Source organism: Phalacrocorax aristotelis, chromosome 18, assembly GCF_949628215.1.
Source record: "Phalacrocorax aristotelis chromosome 18, bGulAri2.1, whole genome shotgun sequence".
NCBI classification, from domain to species: domain Eukaryota; kingdom Metazoa; phylum Chordata; class Aves; order Suliformes; family Phalacrocoracidae; genus Phalacrocorax; species Phalacrocorax aristotelis.
In genome coordinates, this window is record NC_134293.1 from 9,284,691 (window position 1) to 9,311,239 (window position 26,549).

The 26,549-nt window shown below is 43.4% G+C and overlaps 1 protein-coding gene across 1 annotated transcript in view; it reads left to right on the forward strand.

The window, feature by feature from the left end:
• Positions 1-17,922: 17,922 nt before the first annotated feature.
• SPNS3 (SPNS lysolipid transporter 3, sphingosine-1-phosphate (putative)) overlaps positions 17,923-26,549 on the forward strand; it is a 31,009-nt gene continuing 22,382 nt past the window's right edge. Inside the window, exons 1-6 of the mRNA XM_075113094.1 lie at positions 17,923-18,233; positions 21,957-22,022; positions 22,471-22,607; positions 23,139-23,290; positions 24,183-24,249; positions 24,906-25,096. Coding sequence (XP_074969195.1) covers positions 18,026-18,233; positions 21,957-22,022; positions 22,471-22,607; positions 23,139-23,290; positions 24,183-24,249; positions 24,906-25,096 — 821 coding nt within the window. The 5' untranslated portion in view covers positions 17,923-18,025. The remainder of the gene's footprint in view (positions 18,234-21,956; positions 22,023-22,470; positions 22,608-23,138; positions 23,291-24,182; positions 24,250-24,905; positions 25,097-26,549) is intronic.

Sequence of the window (26,549 nt, forward strand, 5' to 3'; positions counted from 1 at the left end):
ATTACTTCCCTAGAGGGATCATTTATAGGAAAGAGAAGCTTCACATCAAATCCCGTCTGCAGCTCCTGTAGTAAGCCTATATGTAGTGTTATTAGCATATGCAGACACCTCACTGAACTTCAGCAGTTACCAAGGCATTAAGAGGTGCATGCTTATGTTCAGGAGTGCAGCCACGGTAGGTACAAATTTGTGGTTTGTTTTTTAAAGAATGTCACTTTAACGGGATAAAAAAAATCCTGTGCTAATATTTAACTCCATTGAAGTTTCCCAAACTTATCATCAACTAAAACCAGAAGATAGTGCCGGAGATGCAACACATCATCTAGCTTGCTATACCTGGTTATGCAACTTCACCTCCTTACTGCTAACAATATTGTTTTCCACCCTTACACTTTCAAAGACATTACTTAAGTCTCTGGCCAAAATCCTCATCCAGGAATTCTTGTGCCACGCAGTGACCCCGTCCCTTTGTATGGCTGGCTACTCAGCAAACTTCAGCCAGCGCTATATTTGCCTGAGTTTAGGTACACCTAGCACACATTTCCTTATCTGGCTATGAAGCAATTTCTACATAAGGGACGAAAAAGGCAATCAGATTCGCCCAAGGTGCGGGGTAGACCCGTGCATTTTCGGGGGGGAGATCAGTTTATGCCGGCCGCAGAAAGCCAGAGGGCAGATGCGGGGGGAAGGCGTGCGAGCGGGGGAGGAGCGCCGGCAGGGTCCTCGCCGCAGCCGGCCGCCGGCTCGTTTCTCTTTAAATCTGGCAGCGAGCGACACATGGAGCTGCATTGTGCGCCCCGCCGCCCCGCGCATGCGCGCCGCCGCCGGGCCGGCCCGAGCCAGGTCCCCTCAGCGGCGGCGGCCCAGGCAGGGCCCTCGCGCGCGGCCGCCCGCCCGCCCGGGGACAAAGGGAGGGGGCGGGGGCGCGGCGGGGACTGGCGACACGGAGCCGAGCTGACACCCCGCTCCCCTCCGCCGGCCTCGGGCCCGCCGCTCCGGCCCTTCCCGTCCCCGAGCCCAGACTCCCAACTCCTCCTTCCCCGCACCCGTCCCGCCCTCCCGCCCCCGGCGGACCCCCTCGCCCCTCCCTGCGGGCTCCCCCCCGCAGCAGGCGGCGGGCAGTCCCGCTCGCCCTCCCCGGGGCCGGGTCGTGTGTGTGTGTCCGTTCCACACCCCTCCGCCCGGATCCCGGTGCTGCCCGGTCCTCCCCCGCCCCCTCCCCCCCGCCGGTGCCTGCAGAGCCCCCGGCTCCTCTCCTGACAACAAAGGGGGAAGCGGCCTCCCCCTCCCGGTCCGCCCTCCCCGGCGCGGGGCACGGGAGGTGAGGGGGGCAGCCGGGGAGGGGAGGCGGGACGGGGGCACCTCAGGTCCCCGCAGGAAGGTGCGCGGAGTGGGGCGATGCACCCCGGGCCTCAAGTACCGTTTCCAGCCGGGGGGGGGGGGAACCCGCCCTCCTCCGCTTCTTTTCGGTGCCCGACTAACACCCCTGACACCAGGGAGGCTCCGTCCGTCCCGCCGCGGGGAGGAAAGCTCCGGCTCCCTTCTCCCCCTACCCCCGCCCTGGCCCTGGGGAGACAGGGCCGCAAGAGAGAGCGGGGAGGCTGCCAGGCACGGGGCGTGGGGAACAGGGTAGCGGGGCCGCTGCCAGCCCCCACTTCCCTGACGGGACGGGGGCAGCGGAGGAAACGCTCCCCCCCGTCATGACGGCCCTGCGCACCCCTCCCCCCGGCTCCCCTGGCAGCGATCGCCAGGCAGGCTCCCCCTCCCCCCCTCGGCCTAGTTCCCTCAGCTCCCGGCTGGGCAGGAGAGCTGCGGGGGGGGGTGGGGGGCGTAATCTCCCCTTCCCCCTCACACACACCCCCTGCCGTCCGCCCGCCCCCTCCCCCGAGCCGGCGCCCCCTCCCCCACCGCAGGCCCCGGCCCCTCAGAGCCCGGCCTCCGCTCCCCTCCCCGCCGCCCCCCCCCCCCCCGCGGCGGATCGCCTCCCTCCCCCCCGCCGGCCCCCAGCCCGGGTACCTGCTAGTTGTCTCCGCAGTAGCAAGGCGGACTGGAGCTCCGTCATTCTCCCCCTCTCTCTGCCCGGGAAGGGAGTCCCAGCGGCGGCGGGGACGGCGCGGCTCCTGGTGCTGCGAGCGCCCGAGGCGGCGGCGAGTGGCCCTCAGCCCGCCCGCACCGCGCCCCCCGGGGGTCTGGTGGCTCCGCGCCGGCCGCCGCCACAGCACGCAGGGTCCCTGGCAGGGGCGCGCGGCCGTGGCTCCGTGCCGCCCTCCTCCTCACCGCTGCCACCTCCTCCCCCCGCCCGCCAGGAATTTCACTGCACTCCGGGCCGCGGCGCGCAGGCGCACTCCGGCCCGGCCGCCGGCCCTTCCGCGCCGCCATCTTGAGAGGGGCTGTGGGGTGGGGAGGCGGGGCGAGTAGTCTTTCGGCCGCCATGTTGAGAAGGTCCTCTCTTCTTCCCCCTCCCCCCCGCCCCTTAACGCCCTAGCCTGCGGGGAGGGAAGGAGAGCTGCTGCTGAGGTGGACTTTCCTCAGATCCTCAGGATGGGCGTAGCGCGCTGTCCCTCCCCAGCACGGTGGTTCTGCTGCTGGCTGCTTTCCTAGTTGCCTCTGCTTGCACCTCACGGAGAGCTGAGGGGCTTCTAAGGGACAGCTGTTCGCTCCCTGTGAGAGACACGTCTTCCCTCAGTTACCCCAGTCCATGGGACTGTTCTCAGATCCAGGGCAGTAAGTAACAAAAGCTATTTGGGCGTTTTGTCCCTCAAAGCCCTGCTTGTCCTTAGGCTGCAGCCATCTCCCCAACCCAGTTTTTGAGGAGGGGCTAAAAAGCGCAGCTAAAAAGAGCAGGCTAAAAAGAGTTAGCAGCTGCTAGATGAAAGTTGCTCGTGCAGGATTGATGCAAAATGTAGGAGATTTTTGTCTGTGGGTGTGATGGGGATGCTTGTGTGAGGGGGAGCGCGCTGCTGTGCTGAAGATGTGCCCAGGAAAGAGAAAGAAGTATAAAAGGCCTAAGTCATCCTCTTGTGCTTGTGACATAAAGGCGCTCTCCTGCATTCATTTACCCCTGAAGGACGTAGGCTTGATTCTGGATCTCCAGCAAAAGCCTTCAGAAAAGGAGCTTTTGGAAGACTACAGCAAGTCTGAGGGTCTGGCACTGCTGAGAGGAAGAGCTAAAAATTAGGGTAGTTTATCCCAAAGAATTAAATAAATGGCCAGGGAAGGACTGACAAAAATACAAATTGTCTGTATATTCATATGTTGACTGTGAAAAATATACTGTGATAAACAGGTGTGTGAGACTAAAATAAAAGGTATGGGCTGCTCTACTCCTCTGCCATAAGTTTTGAGCACCCTATTGGATTCTCTGACTTTACATTTTAGTTCTCAAATAAATGCAGTTTCTGGCTAATCAGATGAACCATTATAACCAGTAACAGAAAGTAGGAAACTCACCGCTCCATTGTAGAAAGAAGTTACTACAGACAGATTTATTCTGTATCGCTTTGCCAAAAGGTTCCAATCCTTTAGAAAAACAGCTCACACTATTTTTTATCCTACAAGGGGCTTGTTTTGTTTGTGAACACCAAACTTGGGTTGCAATGGAGGAAGGAGAACTAGCCTATAAGAGAGAAGTTTTTGCTTGCCAATGCTAAAGTCATTTCCCATGCTGCAATTTGGAAGGCCTAGTATAGACCGAGAGTTTCATTATTGTGGTAGTACAATTAATCACAATACTTTTCCCAGATACTCTTTCAGTTCTGATTAAATCTGTGTCCTCTTCAATGATTAAACTAGGATGATACAAGACATCCCACAGTGTATGCTACCGTTACTGAAATTCATCTCAGAAATGCTGTTCTTAGCCAATGAACGTCTTTGTGAAAGTCTTTCTCCTTTGTAGGTTGACTCTAATTCCTAAATGTATTTTGTATTTGTATTTTGTATTGTTTTAGTCGGGTTCATTCAATCTCAAAAAACAATCTATCCATTTAAACATAGAAGGCTATCATGTGCAAGAGCATTTCATAAACTTATTATGCTAAGAGACAGTCACCCAGATTGGAATTCAGGCGTGTTGATGGGAAGTGACACTATTGTGCATGGTATTTCTCTTTCAGGAATAAAAGGTAGGCTTTGTTCACAATGTCAGTTAAGCCAGCACTAAATTCACTCACTCAACTTTCTGTACCTGATGTCAATTCAGGCATGAGCACACATTTCTGACAGTTCTATTCATAGAGGACCTAACTGCAGCATTGAAGACTGAAAGGTTATATGAAACAACTCCATTTCTATTACATTATATTAATCAAAATCATCCTGAATTGTTCAGCATTAGGTCACTTGCTGGCAGTGATCTTACTTAAGAAAGGAAGTTTCCTCCAGTCTCCTATGCCTTGTGTATGATTTTCCATGTGAGAAGCATAGGAGGCAATGGGAGGGGAGAGAAAGGATATAGTTTAAGCTGGCACAGATGACCCAGATTCCTTTATTCTGGAAGCAGATTCAATCCTAGTTTATAAAACTAATACATGTTTCATTATAGGAAGCATTGGCAACTTAAAAGTACTCTAACCTTGCTCTGTCAAATCACCTTGCGTGCAGCTGCAAAATGTTAGAACGTGGCTACTGCTGGTGAGGGCAGGTGTGTGACCAAGATGTAAACTAGTTTAGTGTTTCCTTACAGCAATAAAGAGTCCATGGAATCCAGTCATCAAAATGAAGCCATCATGCCAGAGCAGAGTGGGAGCTCTGTTAGCTCAGTTCACGTTGCCTGTCCTTAAACACAACAGGCTATCTGAAAAGAGATAAAAGCCTTTCCCTGGCTAGATAAAGTGATCTTCTGTTCTGTTAATATCTAGTTTCTGTACTCCCTATGCACAAACACCTTATCTGACTGTTTGCTGAGGCAACATGCAGTACATTTCAGAAGAAGACCTCAAGAGAGGAGAGATAGTTTTCTTAAATTTGTTTTACTGTCTCTGGCACACAGCCTCTCTGCAACCGTCTCTCCCATCTCTGCATTAAATGGAAGGGCAATAGGAATTTAGATTACTTTCTCTTTTCTGAGGCCATTTCTTGTATAATGACTGTTAAGATCTCACAGCCATTTGCTGTGGTCCTTACTACATTAATCTTTTCCCTTGGCAAGGGTATATTGTCATAATGGTTCATCTTGTGGTTGGAATAGGAAATCCTGGAAGTTTTTCTGTCACCTTAAAAAGGCTCAAGGTTTCACATTCAGCATCTTTCTTTGCTTGAATATGATGTCTTTTGTTTGACTTTCTCGCCCCATTCCTCATTCATGACACAAATCACAGATTTCACTAGTAGATAGTTTCTGTTCGGTAGAGAGTCTTCCGGCTGGATTCACACTGTTAGCAACATCTGCTCCCCTACTTCAGCTTCTTGGCAAAAACAAAAAGCTGATGCTAAGATAGACATAGCTCCCTCTAACATGTTCTGCAATGTTCATCTAATTTTACTTGCTGGAGTCAGTGAAGAGACATTTTAAACAGTAGCAATGTGAGGTATCAGTTTTTGGGCTTAAAAAAAGTTCCTGTTAGGCAAACAGGGACCATTTATATGTCTATTATAACCTTTGCAGGCTTGAGTTTCTTGCAGTTCAGATCTAGCAAGCAAGTTATTTTCTTAACAGTAAAGGCTAAGGATTTTTAAGGGCTTATATTTGGGATTGAAATTGTCACAAGGAAAAAGTATCAGTTTGCTGAGCGGTGGTGTATTGGTCTACCCCCTTACACTTGTTTTTGCTGTGCATTCACTGATACATAAGTAGTTTGCTCTAAGGAGTCTCAATCTGAATGAGCCTTGACTGAGTTTGCTTGTGAGCAGTAAAATTGAAATTACTTCTTCATATGTTGTATGCAAAGGTAATATATGGCTACTACCATGGATGTGTATTATACCGCAAATGCTCTGTAAATTCCTTGTTAAGAAAGAATTGGGCAAAAAGGAGATGATGATTCACTGTATTTTGTCTTTGATTCACAGCTCCTTGCTGGCTTGAATAAGAGTGTAACAAGGACTAAAAGCTGTTTTGTCTCCAATTAGGTATGACCTATAAATAAAGCAGGGGACTAAACCTGGGCTGAACACATCAGTCTGGCCAGAAGTATTTTGCATAAGTTCAGGCTACTCCTACATAACAAGTTCAAAAGTTTAACTGTTACTCAAATGTTGGGCTCATGTTTCACTGGGAAGTGGGAGTGTGTGTGAAGAAGCGGGGTTTCCTGGAAAAAATGGACCAGTGAATCAGTAGCATGGCAAACAGAGAGAAACCTGGTACAGGAATTGCTGCAGCTGCTACAACACATCTCTTCAGAACATACCTCGGTGCAGAGTATGATGAAAATGTTTATATTTACTTGTAGCAATGTTTAGATTCTCCAACTAAGATCAGAGTCCCACTGGGTTAACACTAATCCCTGATGATCTCTTGTAGAGGTATGAATCTCCATTCTTCCGTAAGAGTCCAAATAGTTAGGATGGACACGTGTGGCAGTCCATGGTGCTAAAATGTCTTGCCCAAGATGCCAGAGCAAGCCTGTACTGGAGGCAGAAATAGGAGCTGGTCCTGACTTCCATTCCCTGATACATGAAACCACAATGGCTTCAAACCTCGCCATGTGTCTATTTGTCATTCCTTAATAAATCCAGCAGTATTCCACCTAGGTCACTGATAAAGGTTTCAGTTGTGGCATGAAGCGTGGAAAATGATTGCTTGAGCCAGGGAGAAGATATGTAGATGTAGACTAAGTTTTCCACTGAAGGGTGACACTTAAATGAAGTGTTTTGGTGTGACTTTTTGATAAAATTTCTGGTATTAATCAATCTTGACAGCAATGGTTATGGTAAAACAGTCTCTGGAACTGCAGGAAATCCTTATGGATTTTTTGTGGTGGTGTTGACTCAGACTTTTGGCAGGAAGGTGCTGTTTAAGACCTGGGTAGACCAGAATGACCTTGTTCTAAACTTTGTTTGTATAAGCCTAAACTGTTGCTTAAACAGCTAGCATTCTCAGGTGGGAAACTGAGACTTTGCCTAGTCATTAATGTCAAGGTCAGGATAAAATGCCCACCTGGGAGGTGTTATGAACATAATTTCTTCAGAATACATTTGATTTCTTCCCTCATTATTAGTGAGAAACAGTTGACTTCCAAAAAAAGACAGCAAACGAAAGCAGAAGAAATTAAGGTAATGATGAAAGACTGACTTGAATGACAAAATAGTTAGGGGAAGGGCTAAACTAAAATGCAAATTGCAATTTTCTAGCTCATATTTCTAGAGAACTGAGTATGAGAAATTTTTGCTTTGCTACCTGCAAAGCCTGACCTAATTGACAATCAGTTTAATATACCTGATGGAAAGCAGTCATGAGATGCACCGCTGTGTCAGTTTTCAATCCTTGGAACAAATGTGAAATATGAGGCAGGTAGTAATTGATTTGCCTTTTCTGAAATGCTGGCGTGTTACTGGAAGAAAAAAAATAAATCAGTATTCTTACTTGAAGAAAACAAGGGCATGTATTTAAGAATGGTTGTTTGTATATAAATTTGATGCCAGAAGTTGAAATGCTGTTTTCACTACTTCCTTTTTCTATTGTTGGCTGAAACCAGATGATTAAATAATTGATTTGTGGTTTAAAATGGCAAGCAGGAAATTGTAATTTACATAATTTATTTTAATCTTATTTTACATTTATAATTCTTAATTATTTTCTTAAATAAAAGCAGATTCCTTGTGCTTGGCACCACATTACTTTTTGTCAGTCGGAAGGACAGGAGTAGTCATTGATTTAAGATATGTCAACATATATCTATTCAAACTTCTGAGTTTTAAAATCAAAATCACATAAATCACATAATCATATTAAAAACCTTTCTTTGTTAAGTACTGTTTGAAATCTTTTGTTTATTAGATGCCGTGAGGTTTTAACTGATTATTTCTGTGAAGTTACACTTAGATTGGATTCAGTTAAAATGCACAAAGAAATCACTAATGAGAGATGAAAATGTGTTTTTAGCTCCCCCAACTTCCAAGATATTAATACTACCAGATCTTATCCTCCCACAAGTTAGAGCTAATCAGCCTGCATCTTGATTTTGCTCATAGTTTGGAAAAGGGAAAAACAATCTGGCATCCTTTTTCAAATCCCAGTTTAGTTCTCATCTCTGAATGAACCAGTGATCAGAATGAACTTGTTGAACGCACTGAAACGAAGAATTCACTTTCTTTCTGCACCTGCAGATGAAGCCAGTGCTGTAAAAAGCTGGTTCAGCACTCAACATGCTATTTCTAGCCACTTACCCAGTAACACCCACCAGTTTGGTGTTTTGACTTTCTCTGAAATTTCTGCAGCAAGCCTGGACTGCTTGTATATTTTGTACTTAGTGGTTCGAGACTTTGCTGTAGTGTAGGCAGCCCTTATTTCACATTTTATTTTAAATAGGGCTGTTTTTAAAAGGGTGGACATACTTAGTTTAAAATAATGACACTTTAAAAATTGTTTTGCCTTTTAATTTGGTAAATTCTTTGCTCTTGCTCACATTTTGCAAAATGTATCATAGTTGATACCGGTTCCCTCAAGTGGTGGCTGATATGTTGGTTAGGAGGTGTATAAAGTACTCTACAACAAAGTTAATTTTTTCATGGAATAATCTAGAACAGTAAACCTGAAGTTCTTTGAGATATATTAGTATGTGACGCATTCTAGGGCCTTTGCTAGTATGAAATTGGGGCAGTGCACAAAAAGGAAGAAAATATGTATGCCTCATGGGTAGGTATTTCGTAGCAAATTGCCATAGGGATTAACAGAGCCATGGATGTAATTGTAACCTGCAGAAGGGCTGTGCAGGAGCATAAGCAACACAACCTGTATTGATATGTTTCAAGTGGCAAATCCCTTAATGTGAATGCAGATTTACAATATATGAGAATTAGTCCCATATGGGAAGCAAAATAGGTTAAGACAGTGTAACTACAGACATCTGGGGGCTGTAGTGTTCTTATAATACAATATTTGCCTCTACTGGAAAATTATACTACCATAATTCTCTATAATATACACAGGTACTCTAGCATTGGATTTAAGTTCTACAGAAGCCCGGGTTAAAACTGGGCTTTGAAGCAGACAAGGAAACACCAAGCAGGCCTGTTGCTGGAAACAGGTGAGTGGACAAAAGGGATGAATGCCTCTGACCTGTGGGGTCTGGTAACTTCTTGCTGCCATCTTGCTACAGTGCTAGATTTTTCTGATCTTAATTTCTTTCCGTGTATGACTGGTTTGTTCTTCTGTGAGGACTACACTAGGAACTTCTCAGAGGAGGAGAAAAGTGGGGAGGGGGAATGGAGGCAGTGAAAACACGAGGCTTGAGCTATATTTGGCTTTTTTGAACAGATTAATCACTTTGCTGATTTACACTGTCCTTACTCTGTACTTTTTAACTCCTTCTTAAGGAAGCATCGTAATGAACTAAGTCAGGAAACATTTTATTGACATAAGCCTTGTTGTGAGGTAAAGAAAATATTTTTTTTAGAGTTTAGAAAATCGAGTGACTGCAGTTCTTCCATGACTTTGATGAAGCTAGTTAAACTCCTGCAACTGTTCTAGACTTTGAAACAAAGGTCCTTCTTAGCTTCTTTTAACTTAGGGTTTTACAATTATAGATTCTTGTAACATGTTTTTTCAAGTAAATGTACCAGCTGAAGTTGATATTAATGCTCTTATTGATAAGTGTCATAGCATTATGTGGGTATTGCTTTCTGCTAGGTGTTATTTTTAGCTTAAGACAACAGTGTTATGTAACAAGGGAACATGATTAAAAAACTAAATATCAACCATTAATGAAAAGCATCTGAAAAGCTACTTTGAACTTTGCTGGTTGCTGGCTCGTAAGAGCAAAGAGAGAATAGTTCTTTCACTGAACTTGTGCTGAACTTGTCTTAAGCAAAAGCAGCTACTAAAGCCATGAGAATAAAGTGCTTGTATTAGCAGCCTGAGATTCTGTATGATTATGCTGTATCGGAAGTGTGTAAAGCGTGCAAATGGCAGCATGATTCCAGGCAAGAAAGAAGGGCCATATTTTGTTCATACACCTTTTAATTTTATATGTAAGACCTTCTGAGACCATCTTCAGACCAGGTAAAGTTAGTGGTAGTATAATGAGTGGTTGGAAGGAGATTATGAATGGAATGAATAGATAGAAGTGTAAGATGAACATATCTACTTTTTAGTTTAGTATTTAGCTAAGTAGTTAATAACTATATATATGTATAACCACATAGTGTGGTTTTATTACTGTGGTGGCAAATTTTGTAAAGAATATTGTATGAAGCCTGAAACCATCTTGTGCATTAATTAACAAAAATCAGATGGTAAGTAGAACTGTGTTTCAAAGTTCAAATGTTTACTGTTTTCTTTCTCCCTTGTCATAATCGATGGTACCATTTGCTTTAGAGGTAGGGACTTGAGGTCCCTTTGCTTTAGCAAAGGAAATTGGTAGCAGAGCAGGGATTCTTCCCAACTCTTCATCTCCCAGGTTACCAATATAACTGATATTCTTCCCACACTTGACATTTTTTTTCCCCATGTTTATGGATTTTTTCGTTTTGTTTCATTAAAAGTAGGCTTTTCACTGGCCAAGGTTTTTACAGACTTCTTTATCACTAGCTGATTAAAATCAAACAGAAGATGCCCAGGAAAAGAGTGACTCTGGCCACTTCCTGCATTTTTTCTCTTGTTGGAGTGGAAGCTACCCTCTGCCTAAGCTGGGTACCTATCAGTGACAGTATAGCTATATTTTAACCCCAATTTCCTAACTAAATTGCTTCATAACTTTAAGTACTTCAAAATATTTGCACAATAACTGTCATAAACATCAGCATCCTGGGGTTAGTATAACTAAGAGCTTTGAAACAACAAAAGTTTTCTCTTGTTGCTGGCAGAATTTGTTTCCCTGTGCTAATATTTATGCATGGCTATAGGCTCATGTACTTATCCTTACCAAAAGGGTGAATACAGCTTGCACTCACCCCACTGGAAGCATTGAGAGTGACAGTAAATTTTGTTTGTGCAGGACACTCTTCTGGGAAGTAAAGACATTCTCAATACTAAAGCAGACTATCCTTAATTTAAATCTATGTTTATTCAAGTTTTTAGTTAACCCTAACCTTAACATTCTCTGTAGTGATTAAATACTGTGGTCGCTTGCAGAATAGTCTTCTCTTTCAGTCTGGAGGTAGCAAGGCTAGGAAGAAAAAAGGCCTCATAGGGAAAGGCCCCCATTTTTGTTCTGTCGATGCTTGTCTGTTTGTTATTACTCGTAATAAATGGCGCCTTATCTGTTACGCTGTCTTCTTAATTAAGAGGGCTCTGGTGTATAAAAGTAAAGACTGCAGTCGTCAATGTATGGTTCTTCTAGGGATGAATGTTTCACTGTGGTAGAAAGGCCAAAACATAGGTTAAACAGGCATTTAATTCCACTGTTTTCTTCCTGAATCCATGCAGATTTCACAGCCCTTCTCTGCTGTAACTGTGGCAGAAGCATCCAGAATCCTAACATGCAAGAAATCCAGCTAGCAGGTGCGCCAGTAGAAGTGAGCTTGAACTAACAAAAATGGTAAAGGCGAAAGCAGTTAAATTGGTTAGTAAAATAGTATCATTGGTGCATAGTAACTATAATGCCCCACTTCTCTTGACCTCCATGAGCTGTTCTGTGCTTGAATAAATCTCAGCTAGAAGAGGAAGCTCTGTTCCAGTGATGTGCAGCTTCCTCCTTTGTCTGATGTTAATGCAAAATGTTCTCACTTGCAAAGGTTTTTTTCTTTATGATATCTTTATTTTTTTTTCCAGAGAAGAAGGAGGGAACAAGTTAATAGAATTGGAGTCTCTTAATCTTTTACTGCTCTGTGATTATGAGCTACAGCTGTAATTTCTTCTGCTATACCTTTTGAGGCAGAATTATATGGATACAACAGAGAAGAATGTTAACTGTGAAATGAGTTATTTAGGTAAGCACCCCAAGAAATTTTTCATAAAGTTGCAGTTTGTTACCTATTGAAAAGGTATGGGAGAAGAGTCTGAACTAGCCTCCCTGCCCAACCAAAACCATGATCTGCATTCCAGAAAGTTTAAAGTTATATATTGCTTATTTGTCAGTAATAATGAAAAAAGAGGATTTTATAATGTAGAGTGTGTAAATTTTATTTGCTGCTGTGACAAGGCTAAACTACGCTTACGCTGGGTCTGCACGGTGTTTTGTGCTAGTACCCAGGCAATGAGAAAGAAGGCATTTTAAAAGGAAATTCAGGCAGAGGAGCTAAAAAGGATGTGGTTAAGTAAAAATGCAGAATTTATTGAAACTCACAGAACAAGAATCTTCCAAGCAGGTATTTTCCAATTAACTGTATAGTGAAACAGGTGGTCCAGCTAGTTTTCTTGAAGTTTTTTGGTAACAGAAGACTTCTCAAAGTGTATGGGGATCATAGAGATGGTTAGTCTGGATGGCTCAGTCCCTTACTACATATTTGTTCCACAAGATGCATGCAAAGGCAAAAGACACGTGAAGCAAGTAACGGCTCATACTGTTAGTTCTGCCTGCAAAGGTCTGAAGAGAAACTGTTGGCAATCTAGTCTTGATCATTCTTAAGTCAGCAGCAGTTGCTACCTGCATGTCAATCATGACTAAATGTGGCCACAAGCAATAAGATTCAACAAACTACAGGTGCAGCATTTCTCAAACTTCCATCAAAGGAGAGCACGCAGATTCCCTCCCTTCCGGCTAGTATAAGCTATATTCCAAGGGAATAACAATTTGGCAAATGTGCATCAGTCCGGAGGACAGAAGTGCAAGAAAAATATACCCGTTAGCAGATGAGTCATCCCTGGAGTTTTGCAATATGGTCTTTTACAAGAATAGGATAAACTACTGATGCTATAATATACCTGAAACTGAAAATCACGCTGAATTTTACACATGATTACATTACTTGGTTAGCTTGCTCTCGTGTCAGGTCGGTCACAGTTTGGTTTAAACTGTAGGTCAAACTGCCATCCCTCCAGACATGCAACCCAGATACTAATGTCCAGGTCCAAGCTTGTCGTTATGTTTTATCATGGCAGACTGGGTTCAAAGCCAGAAGTGATTTATTGTGCAGCCTTGGTTCAAATAGAGACCACAGTGGCAAACCTTAAAAAACCCACAGCCTCTTACCTAAATCTCTGTCACTCTGCAGCTCTTTTGTAGTCATTATCGTTGTCTTTGAATCTCCTTGGAGTGGAATGTTTCAGGAGGGTCCAGGCATGTATTTATTAAGCTGTCTGTGTACCAGAATTATGTTGACTTTCATTTTTTCTGACCTTGTCAGACACTAAAATTACTAGTCTTGCAGAAATCTATATTTCAATTATTTGCAGAATCTCATGATTTATGAATTTGCTTCCATCACAATAGGCTTAAAATATGTACATCTCAAAATGCAGACCCCTCCCATATATGCTTGCAAATACAAGCAAGCACGTATTTTCTTTTGGCTACTTTATGTGCTGTGTCTGGGTGATGCATGAGAGAAGCAAAATACCAAAAGCAGCTTATTTCTTTCTTCCTAAAATCAGTATTGGTAGATCTAGTCAGCAATGAGTATTATTTCCGTATTCAATTCTTTTACAGACTTCGTTGCTGTTTGCTATTCAGTGGCTTAATAAGCTTCTTTTTGTTACACGTACAGAAATGGTTTTGAGTTAATCGGGATAATGAAATATTTTTCAATTTTTATCTTTCTGACATCTTGGTTCAATATTAATGCCCCTTCTGATGTAGCTTTCTGGGAAAGCTCTGGCAAAACCTTCAGAGCTGTTCATGGATGTGGCAGCATCCACCATTAAAGGATATTTGGATAAAGAAATACATTCAAAGGCATTTTGCAGTAAATACTTGGAAATCCTTTCAGGGAAAACTGGAAGCTCTCACATCAGTTGCCTGTAAACAGTCCTCTCGGATCGCAGGCATGGCATGTTGGCTGGCAGCATCTCACCTGCATTTAGTTAAACTGACAGGAGTACACCAGCGGCTGGTACGCATGCTGCTTCCACGAGTCTCAGTGGGCTGACGTAGCCCTGCCTTGGAGCGCACAAGGCACCTCTTCATTAGCTTCCTCCTACCCACAGCACTGGCGTGTTTCTTGCTAATAAAAATGCCAGCACAGGGTAGGGTTGTGGCCAAGTAAGGGTAGTTCCTCCGTCTCTCAGCTGGAGCACAGAGTGAGGACCCAACACGACTGCTGCCCAGATGCTGAGGGGTGCCTGGACAGACAGGACGGTCTAGATTAATAATAGCCAAGGAGAACCTATCTGAACGCTCTAGTTGAGACAAGCCAGCTTCCTAAGCATGCAAAACTCCCATGGCTTGGCCTGCTGAGTATCAGCCAACCCGTCCTAGCTACCACCTAATGTGCATGTTCATCTGGGAACTCAGTTGCATTTGTCCGTTTCAGCCATCAAAATGACTTTTGGTACCACATCCATATTCGGAACGGTGTAAGAAAATATGTTGCTGTGTGTGGACTCATGCCAAATGCCTAGAGTAAACAGGTTCTGACTTGCTGCTACCGTAGAAGTATTTAACGGCTGGTGACTTCTTGCATGACACAGCTATGAGATCTCATGCTTAAATGAGCCATCAAGAGAACAGAGCTGATGAGGGGGACTATGACAGGGATAAAAAGCTACTTTTCACATTGCATGGGCACCTGGCACCCCGGTGTAAGCTGTGGGGGCAAACACTCCACTTTGTTCCAAGCCAGCCAGTCCACGTCCCGACTGAGAGAAGTGAACAAATATGGGGGGGGGGGGGGGGAAAGAGCTGTACTCTTGGTTAACAAAAGTTGACTTGTGTTGTGTTGTATCATGGTGTTCTGCAGCCCACGCAGCAAAAGTGGGTTGTGACAAAGTTTTGCAGGAATTTTTTGGCATGCCGTCGTCTGCATGAACATGAAAATCGTGATGGGAGAGAAGGACAAGTAGGCAGTTAACGGCAGGAGAGCCATTGAGGAGGGATGTCTATGAAAGCTGGCAGAGTAAGGCTGAGACACAGCGGGCCTTTTAGAAGCGACTGCAGACTTGTACCCAGCAGTGAGAAAGAGAGTGGGTGGAAGGTTATGGCTTGTGACACTGAGGAAAGGGCGGGTGATGTCCGTACCAGTAACGGCGGCAGGGTTGCGGTATGCTTGGCGTTGGGGTCCCGCAAGACGATGACAACCTGGCTCACAAGTTTGATGCTGCAGACAGAAAAGTGGCCAGCTAGCACTGCATCTAAAAGCATAAAGTGGAAGTGACGTCTGGAAGCTTTAATGAAGGGCAAGAGGGGAATCAAACGTTTAGGGAGAGTTTAGAACTGGTGGTTTGGTGTTTATGAGGAACATTTTTCTGTTTAAACTGACTCTGGAAAACTGTCAGGTGTCTGTTAAACTGTCTTGGAAAATGTGGAATTTGGAAATTCCATTTTAGGAAAGCAGAACCGAGTTCTTCCTGTAACAGTATTAGTTAAAAATCTGCTTTTAACTGCCTATAAACATCAAGTCCAGCAGTCGATGTCAGGAGTTGAAAGCTATATAGGATGTGCCCCAGAAACCCAGAGGACGTTTAAGCTATCCTGAGTGAGGGTTCAATCCCGACGAGCTGCCCTGTGGGGCCTTCCTTACAAGGTCTGAGATGTGGCTGGGCATCACATACGGAAAATATTCGTACTGAAGGATATAGAGCCCAGATCCACTGCTGCCTTGCTTGTGAGGAGAACAAAGATGCAACCAAAAAAAAAAAAAAAAGGCCCAACGTGGACTGTTTCACTTCCTGCTGCTAACGTCCCGCTGCGCTGCGAGCAGCTAAGGCTCGCCGCTCTGAGCCTCCAGCCCGCCGCTGTCCGTGCCCTCCTCCACCGTACGGGGCGCCCAGGCGCAGAGCGGCCTGCGCCGAGGGCGGGGCGCGCCGCGCGAGGGGTGCTGCACCGCGGCGGCGCGCGGCGGCGCGCGGGGGCGCGCGGGGCTGCCGGGCCGCTGCTCGAGCGCCACCCAGCGGCGCGGCGCGGCGCTCCGGGAGCCGGAGGGGAGCTGCCGCCGCCTCCTCCCCCTTCTCCCCCTCCTCCTCCGCCTCCTCCTCCAGCTCCTTGAAAGTAATTTTAATGTGGTTTTTTTCAGGTTTTTTTTTTATCTACGGTTGTGGATGTAGCTAAAGTTTTTAATCTCTACAATATTGCACCGATTCTTTATTGCTCCCAATTATAGTCCACTCTTGTCTTCGTCGGTTTCGTAAAGCAGTGGGATATAGAGATGATACGACATTTACTCAGTAAAGGTTCTATAGTCTATAGTAAAGAAAAAGGTAGTAGTGCTAATATTGGACAGAGAGCAAAATTTGCTTCCTGATAGTTGACACACTCTGAAATGTTTTCACACACAAGGTTATTTACGTGGAGCTCCCTTGAGCAGGGGTAGGGAGAGTTGCCCATAACCTAGACCTAAATCCTCCCTTAGGAAGTTGAGAGCTAAGAAGGTACCAAAAAAAAAAAAGACTGCTCTTGAAAAAAAATTAATATATACTTACCCATGATTAAATTAAACATGCCTTCTGGTACATGAAAAGCTAGATCTTCATGAAATGAAGATACAATGAAATACTACAGTGTTGAGCATGCAAAAGTAAAGAAGTAAGGATTTTACAAAATGGCCAAGAGTCTAAATAAAGTGTGATCAGTACTCATTCCAGTTACCTGCCTCACTCTCAAACTCTCACAGTTCACTGTTAATTTTAACTTTAAACTTTCCAAACAGGGTGCAAAAAATAAATTACTTTCTGAAGTTGGTAATCCACAAAATGGCTCAAAACACATGTGACTTGTTACGTGTCTAAAAAATAATTAATATAAGAGGAAAACTGATGCTGGAAGAATTAATTAAGAATACTTTTGCAAATATGAGTGGCCAGAAGAAAGACAGGGAAGAAAGGTATCTCAGGAATGCCTTTCTGTGTCCTCCTTTCTTCCCCTTTCTGACCCCTTTTTGGGGGAGAAAGGGGAAGAAATCCCGTTGCACAATTCAGAACTGTGGAATGTCCACAGTTCCAGCAGGGGTGAAGAACAGTGTTTTTATTTCCATCGCCCTTTCTCTGCTTACGCTAGCATTCTGGTTTGGTTTTTGGTTTGGTTTGCTTGGTTGGCTGGTATTCCCCCTCTGAAGCCCCCCCAGAGCAGTGAGCCGTCTGGAGTACGAGCCTTCTGCTTAAATTGATTTGACCTAAAAACTCAGAACCTTATTGGAAAGGATTTTGTTCTAGGGGTAGATCTGGCCTGTTCAAAGCGGACGGGCGGAAACGGGGGGAAGTGACTGGTGAGGGGGCAGGGACCAGGCTAGGCAGCCCTGTTTTAAAGCTTGTGGGCGTGTGTGTGTGCAGGTGTGCGTGTACGTGTGTGTCAGGAGTAAAGATCTAAAGTGAAGAGAAAGCAAATGTCCAGAGCTGCACAAGAAGTGGGTGGTAAGGGAGGGCTCAAGTCAGGGGTAGGTCCCTGGTCTAGCAAACAAGCGGCTTTTTTTTTTTTTCTTTCACTCTCTCCTCTAGAAAGGTTATTTTTAGCTCTGGCAACTCACTGAGACCTTAGCAAAGATTATTATTACTTTTGTATATGCAATTTCTGTGAGGTCATTGCAAAGTTGTGCACTTTTATTTCTTGGATGCACAATGGATTATTTTGCTTTTGTTTACATTTTCTTTTCTTTGTCTTCAAGGTATAGCACTTCAGCACTTTTGCTTTTTGCAAAAACACAGGACTGCAGCTTCTTTTTTTGCAAAGTTCTTCCTACTGCAAGGAACATTTAATTTCAGTTTCTAGTGGTTGGGCTTCATTGCCGGAAATGACCGTAGTGATTGAAGTTCCTCATAGTCCGAACACAAAAATTGACTTGTAGCTTGGGCACTGAGGGAACACTTCATAATCTGTGGTGACTTTCTGCACTGGGAAATATGCAAAACCATGGGGCACATGAAAACATAGGCCTGCAGTCCCAGCCGCCTCCCGGGGAGCAGAATTACGGAGCGACTGCAACACATGTGAGACAAGGTCCATTTGTGTCTGTGTCAAGGAGCGGTCCAGCAAAGAGAGATTACCTGACAGTTGCTGTGCTGTGCTATGTGAATTTAATAAATTTCATGGATTGGTTCATTGTACCAGGTGAGAGCCTATTTTATCCTTCTAAGGAAAAAGAAATTTAAGTTCTCTACAGCTCTACTTGCTCTGTAGTTACAAATTATTTTAAAGTAAGGAGATGCTTTATGTCTTTTTAGTCTTTCTCACTTATCTGCTTTAGCCTCTTGGTCATATTCTGAATGAAACTTCCAATTATAAATCCTGAAAGACCAATAAATGATGTATTAGTTATTGTTAGTAAAATGCTTATAAAATCACATCTGTTAAATGCTTAAGATTTCTATTTTTACATCTAAGTCTCTTATAAGCAGACTTCAGCATACAGAGCAACTAGTCAAGTTGTGTCTGCATTACACAAAAATTTGAGTAAGAAGCTTCCCTTTATTTTATACAGCAGCTTATCAGGCCTTCTTTGGATCTAGTAGATTAGATGTGGCATTCCTTTATCTGAAGCACAGTGATGCCATTTCCTCCATTAAAAGTACAAAAATTATGTTATCTTAGTGCAAGTTTGTTTAGGGGAGGCTTAACTTCCTCATGCTCAGCTGGAAACTGTGTGATTTCTGCAACGAAGTGTGTAACATGATGGTGTAAAGAGAAGAGAGACCCACTTCCTTAAGCATCACCTACCAAATTTACAGCTTGTTTTCTAATAAATAATATCCTTCTTCCAAAATGTGATATTTATTTTTTTTTTAACCTAACCATGAACAGCAAAGCATTGCTTCTGGTAAGCTGGTGGGAAGTCTATGTCTTTTCCTCCCATGTAAACTGTGGTCTGTGTAAATTCTTCTGTTTAGCATTGCTGCTAAGCATCTACCACACTTGCAAGGGATCTGATTTATAGATTAGGAGGAAACACTTGTTGTGAGCTTGCTATATTTTACTTCTGAGTGACCTGGAAATCATGAATATTTTAAATCCTTGAAAAAACCAAAAGGATGGATTGTTAAATTTGGAATTAATAGCTAGTGACAGCACACAAACTAATTATTTTTATTACTTAGACCATTCAGAAATTTAAGACGTTCAGCCAGTATCTTTAAAAATTGCGAGGCTAGTGGGTTTAGAAGTATAAGCTTTTTTCTTTTGCATACTTCTTAACCACACATATAGGAGGGAAGGAAACAAGTAGGAATGCATGCTGAATGATACTGCAAGACTGTTGGTGAAAAACTTCAGTCTATGAGTCCTATTGTCAAGTAACTTTCCCTGGAGAAGGGCAGGGGACAGGAGGGGATGAAAATATCTTTGAGCAAGAACTGGGGTGCCAGGAGGGTCTGCACTCGGAAGTATTAAGTGCAAGCCATCATTTGGCCTGTTCCAGGCTTTGAACTATTCTTTGGCTCCAGGGCATGCTAAGAGTTTAAAATTTTCAAGAAAGCCTGGGAAGTGAGGCTTGCCTACTTCTTAACACGCTCTGTCTCTTGAGTGAGGGACATACAAGAATTGAGAGCAGAGGTGGGGATAGTGTCCAGGCCTTTGAAATGCCAAACACCTACTTTAATTACAATATATGACTAAACACTTTTTAGTTAACTCTCTGACCTCGTGAGCCATAGGTGAAATCTGTAAATTGCAGTTTATACCACAGCAAGTTACTGTCCATCTGCTCGAACTCAGCTGCCTTACCGAGTTCTTGCATCAGCACTTTTGAGTTTGTCCATATGTATGAGCATATTGTTAAATATAATTTACAGGAAAGTGGAGAAGGAAAGGCTTGAGTGTTTGTTTAAAAGTAAGCTGGTGGCAGTTACGAAGTTGTGGTTTCCGGGCAGTTTGGCTCACAGGCTTTGACAGAGTTTGCATCAATCTTCACACAGAGAAGAACAAGCTCTTCCACTTAATTGTCTGCTAGAACTGAGTCTTCGTTTTGTTAAAAATGGTGATCATGCAGACTTTCCCCCCCTCTGATCTGTTACCCTGTTCCAAGCTGCTCAGATCGATGCTTTGTAATTTGCCAATACCTGGTCAGGCCAGTTATTTCAGTTATGTGGAGGCGATACCGTTTTAGTGGTGCTCAGTGTGAAAGTTAGTTTGAGATGAAGTTGTGGGTCAGTTCAAGACTTTTGTTAGCTGTGATTAGTTCTAAATACTCTATTAGTCCAGAACCGAAGCTCCTGTAATACAGTATTTCTGTGTATTGACAATCAGCTACCAGAAAGACTAGATAGAGTTGATTGTCCAGTTTTAATGATGCAAAATGTCTGAATGAAGTCACTTGACTTAAACTTCTGAGACCATTAGGAAAACCCTAAATGCAGAATATGTTCAAGAGTCATTGAGAAGCAGCTATAAAACCTCCGGTGCTGCTGTTAGGCTAGACCTTGATCTACACTGACTTCAAGACACATCAGTAAATAGTGAGGAGACTGATCATGCTGCAGCCACGAGGACTGTGGGAGAGCATGGATTTAGCCTTAAACTAGCTGGCTCAAGAATGCTTTTAAGTGGCTGCAGGAGCATAGTACATGGCATAACATGTAAAATACACTGTAGGAGCAGAATAGGTGCCTCTGGCTAACCGCACCCTGAGCTCTGTTGTGCTGCAGATCAGCTTCTGTGAACATCGCAGACAATTTACACAGAACTTGTTTTATTAAGCGGTGGCTTCATCGTCTTAATAATGTTTTGATTTTGGCTATTTTGGCAAAACTAAAGCTGCACGAGAAGAAATTTCTTTTTTTTAATTGGTATCTTTCAACATCAGAGTAAAGGTATGCTTATTCAAAGCAGTATCTTCTGCTAGTTTTATTTTTTTTTCCAGAAGTATAATGCAGAAATGCAAGATAGGTGAGATGGTAGATCTGCAGCCCTGGCATGATGTAGAGATGAAAATGATTTTTGTCTCAGAAGTATTCATGCATCCGTGAGGTGCCAGATCCATGGATCTTCCCTCAGTTTGTTGCTTGTGTGACTTTATTCATAATTTTTGACAACCCTTCTAACCTTTTTCCACAGCTATTGAATGGTTAGAAATCGAGATGGAATTTCTGTCAGCCATTTATCACAAATAGAAGTGATCACTTTTGGTGAAGTTTGTCATTGTCACCATGAAAAATGTTAATTTGTAAATCCGCAGTTATCTCTATCTCATATGATCTCTGCAAGATTATCATGGAAATATGAACAGGATTGCATGATCGGAACCATGATCTGAATTACAGTAGCATAGCTATGGGCTGATTTAGCCACCATTGGCTATTGAGGACTAGACATTTGCATCCTGAAAAATCCAACATCCACTCATTTGAAATCTGTATATACTGAAAATATTAACAGTTATTCTTAACAGAAAGAATTTCAGCTCATCTTAACATGTTAAGGTCATTAAGAAAATTTTAGGATTAGCTGTATGAAGATAGCAATCTCCTGGCTGCAAAACTTTGCCGCTGTTTTGTTCCACATTGTGTCCGTTAAACTTTGAACTGTAAACTGTTTATGTGCTCACATACTAACCACGCAAAAGAAACAGAACAGTTGTCATTGAAATAGTGGGTAAAATGACTCTCCTAAGACCTGTATAGTGGAAGATTATGAATTTTATCTCTAGTGATAAGAACTTTTAATTCTCTTTGTATCTGTGCTTGTGGTAGAGTAATGGTTTACATGTAAACTAGCAGGCTCAATGTGCTGCAGTTCTGGAAAACCCTGTTCTTGAAAGAAATCTTTGAGTTGGCAAATGAATAGAATCACAAGGAATGAGCAGGGTACTTTGCTGTCATTCAGTGTTTGACTCTGTTGCAGGGATCCTGTTAGATATACAGAAATACTTCAAGCTTAACGATGGGGATACAGGCCTACTGCAAACAGGTAATAAAATCACTTCAGTTCAGATAGTTTACTTTGCCTTGCATCTATGTGGTCTGTTCCTAAAACACAGTCTAGTTACTTATTTCTTCTAGTTCCTACTCATGTGGTATTGCTCGCTTCCACTTGTGGGCAGGCTGACTGTGATGCAAAACTGAAAGTCTTTGGTTCAGGGAGGAGTGTAGTTGAGTCCTTCAATATGTGAATCACAAAAGATGAAGGAATTTCTCAAGAAATACAGAACTTGAGGAATTCACACGTTTTATTTTTGTACAGGTTTTTTTGAATCTCCATTTGCCTTTTTCTAAATATCAGTCTACCTACTAGTTCTACAAACTCAGCCTTCCTTTAACTTCTGCCCTAAAAAATAACCTGAGTTTGCCTGAAGGATGAGTGTGTGCGATAAAAATAATTTGACCAATATTGTCTTTGCTGCTTCTTGCATTTCCAGTCTTCATCTTGTGTTACATGCTGGCTGCCCCCATCTTTGGATACCTTGGTGACCGGTACAATAGGAAAATCATCCTTGGAGCTGGTATTTTCTTCTGGTCTGGTGTAACATTAGGCAGTTCATTCATCAGTGAATTGGTATGTTGCTTTTTTAGAGGGTACTATGAAAATAATCTGCATACGTCTTGCAGGAGTTGATAGAGTCCTCTGATCCCATTTGGAAAAGCTATCAGTGAGCACTCACTCCCTAAGCCTGGAGTAAATGGACTTTGTGCAGGAATGCTTTATGGGATGGTGGAGTCCAGCCTAGGCAATGGAGAACCCACACATTACTGTTGCAATTGATGGGATCTTACTTTTGTCCTGAATGTTTGTTGATTATGACCCTAGGGTGTAGCAGCTTGCTCAGCAAGCTTGTGGTCTATGGACCCTATCCTGTAATTCCCTCTGGGTGTCACTCTAAGAAGTCACTACTGTGCAGAAAGTAGAAGGCTCAGCAGTGGAATGCAAGGGAAGCAGGTGTGAGTGGAGGGAATACAGACATATGCAAAAGGCAGCTGAATTCTTATTTCCTCTGGTGCATTTGATCCACTAAAATGCACCTCTTTAATAGTAAGTTTTCTTTCTTGTGTGGGATTTTTTGGACTGTAATATGTCTTTTGCCTGCAGTATTGCTGGATATTCTTTCTTTCACGGGGACTAGTTGGCATTGGCACGGCCAGTTATTCCACAGTAGCACCTACCATCATTGCAGACCTGTTTGAGGAAGGAAAAAGGACCACAATGTTATCTATCTTCTATATCTTCATTCCAGTGGGAAGGTTGGTTTTCTTGCTAGTAACTGACCCGCCTTTTGAAATTCTGTCTGACCGTGCCCGCAGTTCAATATACCCTACCCTTGATTAGACATATTTTGATGTTTATCTGCATTGGCTCTTGCAAAACAATTTGTCACTTGCTTAGCAGGTTCAAATAGGGCTGGTTAGGCTTATTTCTGTATTTACCTTGAAGAAAAATTTGCTTTTTCCCCACAGCATTTTTTAGGGAGAATCTAAACCCTGAAAACTGTTAGGCATTGAATAAAATATCGAATAAATTCTAGAAGAAATATGTGCAGGGACGTAGGTAATTTTTTTCGGGGTTTTGGAAGACAAAAGCTTTTAGATATTTGTTTACTTGACAAATTTTTCAAGAACCCTCCATTAAATGTCTCCCAAGGAAGAACTGGCACTTCCCTCTACTCTTTTAGTTAATTGACATTGTGTCTGAAGAAGAGGTGGAGAAGGGCTTTTTAAGTGGTTGGAGGCATACTCTTTATTAGAGCAGGCAGTCAAGGCCAAGCCCAGAAGGCAGATTAAAACTAAAGGAATTCTTGCAGTGCTTAATTCATGTGGCTAGCATAGAAAAGAGTAAACAATAAACTGCTTTATGGGCTGTCTGGTCTGAGTTTGCAGTGTCATTCTGAATATGAATTCCAAGGGGAATCTGTGACATGATTGCCACCATCTCACGCCTGCTCAGAGGAGGTTAGGCTCTGTTTTTAATACTGGCTGGCAAGTAGACTAGCATAGACTGCGAGGGTTGTTTCTGTTTATGTGGTTTGAAAACCGTGACAGAATACTTCTCTGTCCTCTCCTTAGCTGGCAAGACATGTCATTTCAGCCAGCAAGAATTCATTGGTGCCTTCTGATTATTCCTTTCTGTTGCTTACAGTGGTCTTGGTTACGTCCTAGCAGCCGGCATGGCAGATGTCACAGGTGACTGGCACTGGGCATTCAGGGTGAGTTATTCACTTTCACTCATGGGGCTGAGCCATTCACTATAAAATCAGAATCATCACTGGGGTTTGGATTACTTATGTTCATTGTGTTAAAAGAGGAGAGCAGTGGAAGGACTTTCTACTACCTGACTGGTCATGAACTCGGTGTTTAAGAGAACTGTTCCTGCAGGACAAGTGGGAGATTATGCCTAGCTCTTGCAGAATGAAAGCGTGGGTGGAATTGCGCAGCAGTCAGGGCAGGTGCTGATGTTCCTCTTACCTGAGGACACAAGACCTCCTCAAAAAGAGGAAACTGTAGGTGACATGATCATTATACTGGTAGCACCAGTATAATTCTTCAGGAAAATACAGAGAGATTGTTTTCTGAAATGCTGTTGGGAACAACTTCTATTATTTGATGGTTTAAAGACAAAACCTCTTCTGTTCCAGTCATGTCATCGTGACGTCTCTCCATACTGATCACCTAGTGCTTTGGAAGTACGTTGTCAGATCCTCCTGACTAATCTGTAAAATTAACTAGCAAGTACAGGATGAGTGGGGAAGAATGTTTACTGGAATAAAAGTAATATGTAATTCTAACACTGAATTTGAACTGCTGTGGAGTTTTCACTGTACAAGAAAAGGTATCCTTGAGCTAACCAGCCTTCTGTCTACAGGTAACTCCTTGCTTGGGAGGGCTGGCACTGGTTCTTCTGATTCTACTGGTCCCTCACAGGACCCAGAGACGGACAGCAGCACACAGAGCACTGAGCATCTCCGGCACAATACGCGTAGCAGCTGAGAAACCAGGTGTACAGAGAACTGCCAAGACTACTTGGTGTCAAGATGTCATATCACTTGCCAAGAAGTAAGTGATTTTAGCAACAAAGGTTCCCTCCATTAAAGAACGACCATTCTGTTATTAGAAATATGGCCATCAAATCCTGCTCGGCTCCTTTGTATTGCATGCCGTATAAAAGATGATTGAAACACCATTAATAAAAATCTTCCTTCCACACTTTTACAGGAATGCTACATACGAGGTTAAACCTGTCTTTGCTTCTGCTATCCTCCCATTTTGAGGAGAGGGAAGCAGGCAAAGTTATGATGGCAGTGTGTTCCTGTTTAAATCAAACTCCACTTTCTACTAAGTTTCCTCTTCCCTGTTGCTTTAGTGTGTAGGGTCAGCTACATTGGTAAAAGTGCATATTTTGCAGGTGTAACTTTATCTGTAATTCTTAGTGCCTGAGGAAGGTTGGATCAGCATGACTCAGGCAGTCTTTATGTGGTATTTGTGAGCGTGCTGTGCCTCTGATACAAGAGTCTGTAGGACCCCAGTATGGTTGATAAAATAATTGTACATGTGTTTTGACCAGCTACCCTGTGGCTGGCGGATGACCACTTCCTTTTAACCACGCAAAAATTAAAGTCAATACCAGCTGACCTGCAGGACGAAGTAAAACACCGGTTGCAGCCGGCTTCCCGCTCCCGCTACCTGCAGCCTGTGAAAGCCGCGGCCGGGGCAGGGAGGAAGCGCCGGGCCCGGTTTACAACAGCAGGTGCCGCTGTGCGCCTGCGCCAGACCCGGCCCCGCACTGCCCGGGCCTGCCGGCTGCTTCCCCGGCATCGCGACCGAGTGCTTTCGGTACAAGGACTTGCTTTCCTGGGACCTTGTCTGTCTTTGGAGTGTTCTTCTTCTAGAGGATCCAGCGTTTTCTAACGGACAATTAAATTTGATTCCTGTTTGCGGAACAGCAAGTACATTAGAGATCCAGTTTGTTGGATCATAATTTGTAGGCACTATCGTCTGAAGTGAATTAAAAAAAATGAACTTTCCTGAGTCAAAAATTAACCTTTCTGACATTTCAACAACTAGACTATTGTCAAAGTTGCTTTCCTACAGAGATGCTCCTTACAACCTCCAGCAATGTTCTAAAAATAGATTTTAATTTTCTTTTCCCTTAGCAATGTATTTCCAAAGCATAAGGATGTACTGCCAAAAACCAGGTGGTTCCACTTCTAATCAAGTCCAAGAGCTCCTTATCTTTAGAAGATAAAGAATTAGGTTCATATTGTAACAAATCCTCTAGTCTGGTTGTCACCTGGTCATTTGCAGCATTTTTGTTTAGCCTTAAGATTTTGTCCCTCCCTATTGACCTCAAAGGGGACTTTCTCCTAAACTATTTTCTAGAAGGAGACCAATAAAAATTTAATTTTCTCCTAGAATAAGGCATGAAGGAGACAAGATTTGGATAGTTTTTAACAATGCTTCTCCTTTTGTCTGAAAACTCACTGTGTAGGCTGAGAGTCTGTTTTTTACT